Below are 8,031 nucleotides of genomic sequence, written 5' to 3' on the forward strand. Positions count from 1 at the left end.
CCCAGTATTTTTAATAGATTGCTACAGAGCAGTGAATTAACCCCAGGGGTCTGCTAACCACAGGTTGGAAACGTGTCCTAAATTTTTACAGCACTTATCTRTTAGTCCAGAAGGATTCACACAATAATCTTCATCTGAAACCCTCCCCGTTGGGCAGGATCCTCTGTGAGCAGAGTGAAARCTGAAATCACAATTTTGGAGCAGGGGACAGCCCAGGCAGAGGGGACAGTGCAGGAGGCTGACAGAATCCACAGGAGCTCAGAGCTTTGGCTAAAACATGCAGCAGAACCCAAATAATATATAATTATTTTAAAAAAATTATTTATTTTTTTTTCCTTCTGGTCTGTGGACAGTGAAGAGGATGAGCAGGAAGGTTTCTCCTCCCGTGCTCCCACAGAAGGATTGATCTCCCCAGCATTTGGAGATGTTGGTCCTTATTTTCTGGCTGGTCTTGAACCCACTCACAAAAAGCAGCAGCAGGATGAAAAAAGGGTTTTTTTTGTGAAATAGTCATTTGTTTCCAACAGCTCCAGACAGAATCCTGCCACAGACAGCAGGTGATTCATTCCCAGGGGCCACCAGCACCAAATTCACCTTGGATTGACTCCAGACACTTCTTTGACTCAAACCAAATATTTAAGTTCRGTTTAAGGCTGTTGGGTTTTTTTAATTCTTCTGTTTGCCCAAAACTGGGTTTGTTTCACCCAGTTCATCCCTGATTTGCCTTGGGGTCTGGTTTGCCTGAGCTGCATTTCCTGACAGGTGAAATCTTGGGCTGGAAGTTATTCTTAGCCCTTCCCCACCTGGGATCTCATTTCTGGAGCCATGGAAAATAGGCTGTTGCTCCACATTCACAAGAGCAAATTCATGGCATYCTTGTGGCCTTGCCTTATTTAAGCAGAGGAAAATGGAACAGAGACATTCTGATGGTGCTGATTTTCATGAAAATAAGGAAAAAAAGCTGCAGCCTGCTCCATTAGTCACCTGTTTTACAGGAAAATAAAAAACCAGAAATGCTCCTGCTCTCTCCTCCGTGCGCCTTATGTTGTGTTGCTGCTTTTGTGCTGTTCTTCAGCGTGTTTGATATTTTCCCTGGCACACAGGAGAAAAGATTGCTGAGGTGTAGACCTTCACCATGATTAAGCAAAGCTCCTCCTCTTGTGAGAGCTGATTCCTACACAATTCCTGTGTAAGGGATGAAGAGCAGGTTGTTGTCTCAGATGGGAATGGTTTTTCTTCCCTCTTCTGGGACAGAACATGAGTCTGGCTGAGGTGACAGGGTTTTTATCGTGAAAATCTCTCTCTCCTGCCTGCAGAGAACCCTTGGAATTCTCAGCAAGGCTTCTGTGCATCCCTAARTGTGACTCTTAATTCAGGTAATTGCTATCTTGCATGCAGGAATGTGGAGGTAAAAGCAAAGCAGCCAGACCTGCAGATCAGCGTGTGATGAGGCYCCAGAATTCGGAGTTAGGAGGGATAAATATCCCAATTTCTGTGTTTTGGATGTGGCTGTAGCATTTCTGCAGCTTCAGGTGAGGCAGCTGCTTTCTGTGCACTGCCCATTCCCTCCTGACCATGACTGGCAGAGAGGGGGTTTAGAACTGCTTTTATCTCATTAAAATTCTCCAAATTAAATCAGGGYAAACCCCAAAACTTCCAGTTTATCCATTTCTGTAACTCCCAGCCTGCAAACGTCCTCCTTGGCAGCACGGGATGGTCGAGAGATGTTGAGGGGCTCCTTGAAGGAGGAGGAAAGAAGATTTTCCTCCTCTTTTATCTTTCTCCTGCCTTCCTTTCCCATTTCATCCATCAGTTTTCCTGCTCCATGTGCAGGTTGGTGCTCCATGAGCTGTGCTGGCTGAATTCCCCTGGGTTCTGGATGCACCCAACATGACCATGCTTGGGTTGTTGTTACAGCCCAGCTTTTCAGGAGTTTGGTGAGAATTCCTCCCCAGACAATCCCAGCAATCCCTCAACTGGAGCCCTGCATGAGCACCAATCCATGTCCAGGGAGCAATTAATGAGCTTCTTTAATTAACCAGCCTTCTCAGCAGCCTCCTGCCCGCTGCTCGTGTTTCTCCAGCCCTCAGATAATCGATACCGCACACATTTCTCCTGTCCTGAGTCATTACAGCCCATCAGGGATTGTTCAGCTCCTTCTCCCCGCAGTGGAGATAAGCCCTGCTCAAGTTTAGGGCCGTTCTTTGCATCATAGCTCAGCCAGGTTTAAATGTCTGCATTTCCCCTGCTCTGATCCCAAGCAAACACTCAGATGGACGATCCCTTTCCACTACAATGGAACAAGCCTGGCTTGTTGGCTTGATTTTCCTTTAGTTTCATTTTCCTTATTTCTTTTCCCTTCCCTTCTTTCTTTCTTTCCTTTTCCTCTCTTCCTTTCTCTTCCCTACCTCCTTTTTTATTCCCCTCTCTCTCCATTCTCTCCCCTTCCTTCTTCCTTTCCCTTCACCTTCCTCCCCTCCTCTTCCTCCTCCTTTCCCCTCTCCCCATTTTTCCCTTCTCTCCCCATTTTTCCCTTCTCTCCCCATTTTTCCCTTCTCTCCCCATTTTTCCCTTCTCTCCCCATCCCTTTTCCTTCCTCAAACCCACATTTTGCTGGCTCTGCCCCTGCTGCCAATGCCACAGATCCTCTGTGCCATCTGCCTGCTCCATCCTGGCACGGCTCATGCCCAAAACCGCCTGGCTGGAGCGATTCCGGAGCCAGAGAGGGCTGTCTGGAGTGCAATTCCAGCCCTGGGATTCATCCCGGCTGCTCCTCCAGCCAGAACCGGGAGCATTTTGCACTCTGAGAGGGGAATAAACATCGAGGCTCTTTAAARAACAGTCTGGAGGTTTGAGGGCAATAATTGGGCCAAACTCCTTTGCCCTGAGTGTTATCTGTCACTCTGGAGTTTGCTTCCTCACAGAAAGGTGGATATTAAATTCTATTTTTCTTATGCCCATTAAAAAAAAAAAGTAAAAAAAAAAAAGTAATTTTCTCTAAATTATTTCTTCTAGACCTTCTAAAAAACAAGAATCATAATGCAGCAGGACCCCCATTTCCTCAGTAATTACACTCTGCCTCCTAACTCCTTCAACACCAATTTCTCAATTTATTTGGCTTCTGTCTGGAACTGCAGTCACAGGCAGAGCTGGGCTCTGTCTTATTATTGCACAGACAAAATTGTTTTTAAAATGTAATTAAACATTTACCTTGAAGACAATGCTTTGTCTTCTTTAAGAAGCATAATATCTTAATTTAACCTAATCTAGAAAACCTTCCATTTCCAAGCTTTTACCTCCAAGACAATGTTATGCTAAAGACAAAGCACAACAAAAAGATTTCCTAATTTAACCTAATTAAAAGATAAGCCTCCAACTTTTCCACTGCCGCTGCCTGGAATGAGGAGTGAGGTGTAGCCCTTTGGTTTGCTCAAAACTGGTTTGCTGTTTTATCATCCCTCTGGTTTGCTCTCTGCTGTCGATTTTTATTTATTATCCTCCTTGATGCCCCCAAATCCTCTTAGGAAGTGGAGCTGTCTAACCTTTGCCATCCCTGAGGAGATCAAGAGACCACCGCAGGAACAGCAGAGAGCTTTGTTTGCTGCAGTTTTGTTCGCTTGGTTTGGGTTGTTTTTTTGKTTTTTWTTTAATAAGGATGAGACAAAAAGCAGCCAGCCTGCTGTGTGAGGTTTCCCCAGGGAGGAGGAGGTTTCAGGAAGGTGAAGGATTATTTCTGTCCAGTCTGAGGTGAGGTGTGGGGAGAAGGGATGTGGGAGCCCASGGAGTGATGGTGTCTTGCTGGTGYCAGTCCCTGCGGGCTGCCCGAGGTRAAAACCCTGCCAAAATCCATCGGAGCTCAAAAAAATGGAACTGGCAGCTGGCTCMGAGGCTTCTCCCCTTCTCCTGAGCAGAACCAAACCCTCCTTTGCAAGCTGCTCCCCGGGGCTGCCAGGAGCCTGCGGAGCATCTGCCGTGCCCCGGTGCCAACCTGCCAAGATGGAGCAGCCACATCGCTCCCTCCTCTCCTTCCCAGAGCATCCACGGGGCAGGGAAGGGAGAGCAGCTGGGCTGGGCTTTGCTGCAGCAGCTGCTCTGGAAAAAAACATGTGTTGGCTGGGCTTTGGTGCTCATGGTGGCCACACCTTGGTGCCCATGGTGGCCGGGCCTTGGGGTCCACGGTGGCCGTGCCTTGGTGCCCATGGTAGCCAGGCCTTGGTGCTCATGGTGGCCAGGCCTTGGTGCCCACAGTGGCCAGACCTTGGTGCCCACAGTGGCCAGACCTTGGTGCCTGTGGTGGCCAAGCTTTGGTGTCCACGGTGGCCATTCCTTGGTGCCCACAGTGGCCAGACCTTGGTGCCCACAATGCCCAAGCCTTGGTGCCTGAGGTGGCCGGGCCTTGGTGCTCATGGTGGCCAGGCTTTGGCACCCACAACTGCCTCAGCCCCAGCCCTGCCTGTGAACCACAGGGGACYGTGGAAAGAGCGAGTTCAAACGCAAATCATCAAGATGCAAATTCACCTCGGAGGTGGCCGCCTTCAAGGTCTGCCAGGCAGGCACTGGAGCTGAGAGTGTCAGGGGTTTTTTTGGGTTTATTTGGACTAAACCTGCAGCAGTGGCGGAGTGTGGGGAAGGTGAAACAGTTCAATCGCCGGCCTGGGTCAAGGGCAGCTCCATRACCTTGATCGCTGCCTGCTTTATAGCCCTGAAAGCGTTTTTGATGGGAAAATGGCAATATAGCTGTGTCTGTGATTGTCGGTGAGCAGCCTGGAGTGTGGCCAGCAGCCCCAGCAATCAGCTCAGGTATTTGTCCCCTGCGGTGCTGGTTATTGTGCAGGAGGCACMCACTGAGCGCAGGCAGACGCAAACAGCAGATGATTTCTTTCCTCACAGTTCCAGCTCCTTTCCAGCCTACAAAATGTTCCCTTTTARCTCTTCCAAGTTTAGTCACAGCCGTTCTCCGGTGGCTGTTTACCCTTTCCTGGGAGYCTCATCCGGCCCCCCTCCACCCATCCAGTTATCCCTGAGGGGTTTCAGATGCCTCCGGGTGTGGGTGAAGCCTTTTTCTCCCTTTCATTGCTCATTTTGCAGGTTTGAGGGCGTTTTTTGTCATATTTATGGGCAGAAATTTTGATTTACTCTCTTGCTTTTTGGTAGTGTTACCTGACAGGGTCACTCTCATATTTATTTGGTGGTACKTTGAAGGTTAAGGTGTGGATTTAAGGATTGGGGGTTAAGATGTGYTTCACGGCTCTTSAACATGGGCTCATATACACYAGAAAARRGGTTCCCAAGACATCTCCAGCTCCRCTCTGAGGCCTCTRYTCCCCTCCTCGTGCCAGGCAGGGAGGCAATGTCCCCCGGGCCATGGCACCCGCAGGGTACGGAGCCTCTCATGGGAATCTCTGGGTAAATCGGTCCCTCAGAGCCCTCACGATACGTGAAATGCAGAAACGGTGCACATTACCACACCAACCGCCGCTAACTCCTCACAGCTTCTGGAGCCTCCGCGCGCCCGCAGCCCCTTTTTAAAGCAGCGGCGCCTCCCCTCCGCCAATCGCAGCGCGGAAGGGGCGTTCCTCGCAGCCAATGGGAGGCCGCGGCTGGAGGAAAGGGCGTGGCCAGGCGCTCCCCGAGCTCGAGCAGGAGCGCTGTGGTAAACAAGGGGGCGGAGCCCGCGGCTTTCCTGGCGCGGGCAGCAGCCAATGGGCGAAGCGGGGGGTGACCCACCAGCCAATAGCGAGCGAGGGCGGGGAGAGGCCTGCGCGCTGATTGGCTGTCGGGGCGGCGGAGTGACCGTTGGCGGGAGGGGGCGTGGCGGGGGGCGCGGCGGGGGCGGGGCCGGGCGCTGTCGCAGTGAGCGGCGGGGCGGGCGGGGCTCCCGCGCTGCGTGTGCAGGCACCGGGCAGCGCTGCCCCGCCGGTGTCCGCGCCGGGCGGCCAGGCGGGCAGAAACACAGCCTTCCGAGTAGCTCGGTGCACTTAGRTGCTTCCCTCCTGGATGCTCTGATAGGCAGGGAGAGGAGCTGTTCCCCGGAGATCGCAATCGYTTCCCTCTCCTAATTGAACGGGCACCCGGGAGCGCTGGCAGACGCGAGGGGCTGTCGCTTTTGGGATGAGCGGGCAGGACTGAGAAGATTTTGCTCACTGTAGGAGCCAGAGAGGCTTGGATTTGTCAGAGGGGTGAGTAAACAGCGCTGGGGGTAGGAGAGCGTCCGCCCCGGCGGCTGTGACGGCGCTCGGGGAGCAGCGCTGTCCCTGCCCGCAGGAGAARGGGCGATTTGGGGATCGCACGTAGGGTTTTAAGCCGTGTCCTCCTGCCTTGTGGGGTCAGAAAGTTGAGCTCTGTCTCTTCTACAAGGAGAGGATTTGGAGGGGCTATGGGTAACTCTAGCAGACAGACAGAGATTTGTGAGAAAGCAGGAATTTGCCGGGATCTATTCAGCAAAACCAAAACCCGCAGATTTCTTTTTTTTTTATTACTATTTTTTTTGCCTCGAGAAGCTCAGCCCGAGCCGAGCTTTCCGCATGGCTGGTTTGCAGCCCTATCGTCCCCAGCCGTGCGCGGCAGMGCAGCGGAGCAGCCTCATCCCTGTCTGTCTGTGCTGTGTCCCAGGGCATCCTGCCCCTCCCGGGGTGTCCCAGAGCACCTTGTCCCTCTCGGGGTTCTCCCTCTTGTCCCCGCCGCCAGCAGAGCCCGGCATCCCGGCACTGGAGGGGAGATGGTGCAGAGCTGCGAGCTGCTCGCTCACCGGAGAGTTGATGCCATGTCCGGAGAAAGGGAACCGAACTAGTGCCGCTGGAGGGTGGGGGACCGGCCGGGGACAAAGGTTTATCTCGCCGGCCGCATCCTCGGCGGTGTTGAATGACCGCACTCTTGTCTCCTCCCGCCCCGCAGAAATGCTGCAGCATGAACCCACCGCCGCCTAGACAGACGGGCTCGCACCGCCCCGGCGCCGCTGCCTGAGCCAGCCCCGGAGCACCGTCCGGCCGGGAGCCCGCACCGGGACCGGGACCGGGACCGCCGCCGCTCGCAGCCCAGCCCAGCCCCGCGCCGCCGCTCGCCGCCCGGCCCCGGCGGGATGCGCTCGCCGCCGCCTTCATGCCGGCAGGGGGGACGCTGAAGCGCCGCTCCGCCCGGCCCGGAGCCACCCACGTGCGGTCCCCGGTGAAGGCGGCCGGCGGTGCTCAGGGCGGGCCCCGCTGAGCGTTTCGCCGCAGGAGGCAGCGGCAGCCCCCGGCGCGGCGGCGGGTCCCGCCCGGCGGCCGCGATCCGGTGCCCCATGGTGCTGCTGCGGAAGCTGCCGGGCATGCCGGGCTGGCCGGCGGCGCTGGGGCTGCGGCTGCCGCAGAAGTTCCTGTTCCTGCTCTTCCTCTCGGGCCTGCTCACGCTCTGCTTCGGGGCCCTCTTCCTCCTGCCCGATTCCTCCCGCTTCAAGCGCCTCTTCCTACCCCGCCGGGCCACCGCCTCCGCCTCCTCTTCATCCTCCGCCTCCTCGTCCTCAGCCTCCTCCTCCTCCACCCGCGACACCGACCTGCCCCGCAGCCCCCCCGCCGCCGCCGAGCCCCGCCACGCCAGCCCCGCCGCCCCGCGCCGCCTGCGGGAGAAGCTCCGCACGGCCGCCCGCATGGCCGGCCCGCCGGCCCGCACCGCTCCCGGCTCCCGGCAGCAGGTGCAGGGCGCCGACAGCCGAGCGCAGCCCGCCAGCGTTGCGCCCCCGGCCCGGGAGACGCGGGCCCCGTTCCGCTTCGACTACGAGCGGTTCCGCCGGAGCCTCCGGCACCCGGTGCGCGGCGAGCGGCCCGGAGAGGACCCCGAGACCCGCGCCCGCAGGATGAAGATCAAAGAGGTGGGTGAGGAGCGCTCCCGGCTCGCTCGGTGCCCCCGCGCCTCCCTCCACGGTCCCCTCAGGCAGGCCTGGGCTCGCCGCGGCGGGCATATCCCCCTCAGGCAGGCTTCACCTCGCCTCACCTCACCTCACAGGTGTGTGCCCCTCAGTCAGTCAGTCAGTCAGCCCTCACAGCCGTGTCCCCC

The 8,031-nt window shown here is 55.8% G+C and overlaps 1 protein-coding gene across 1 annotated transcript in view; it reads left to right on the top strand.

The window, feature by feature from the left end:
* The first annotated feature begins 5,856 nt into the window (after nt 1-5,856).
* The window catches only part of MAN1C1 (mannosidase alpha class 1C member 1), a 55,974-nt gene continuing 53,799 nt past the window's right edge, over nt 5,857-8,031 (top strand). The window contains exons 1-2 of the mRNA XM_057382557.1: nt 5,857-6,179; nt 6,895-7,846. Coding sequence (XP_057238540.1) covers nt 7,280-7,846 — 567 coding nt within the window. The 5' untranslated portion in view covers nt 5,857-6,179; nt 6,895-7,279. The remainder of the gene's footprint in view (nt 6,180-6,894; nt 7,847-8,031) is intronic.

Source organism: Malurus melanocephalus, unplaced genomic scaffold (genome assembly GCF_030028575.1).
Source record: "Malurus melanocephalus ecotype Western Australia unplaced genomic scaffold, MMel_1.1 scaffold_575, whole genome shotgun sequence".
In the NCBI taxonomy this organism is placed as follows: Eukaryota; Metazoa; Chordata; class Aves; order Passeriformes; family Maluridae; genus Malurus; species Malurus melanocephalus.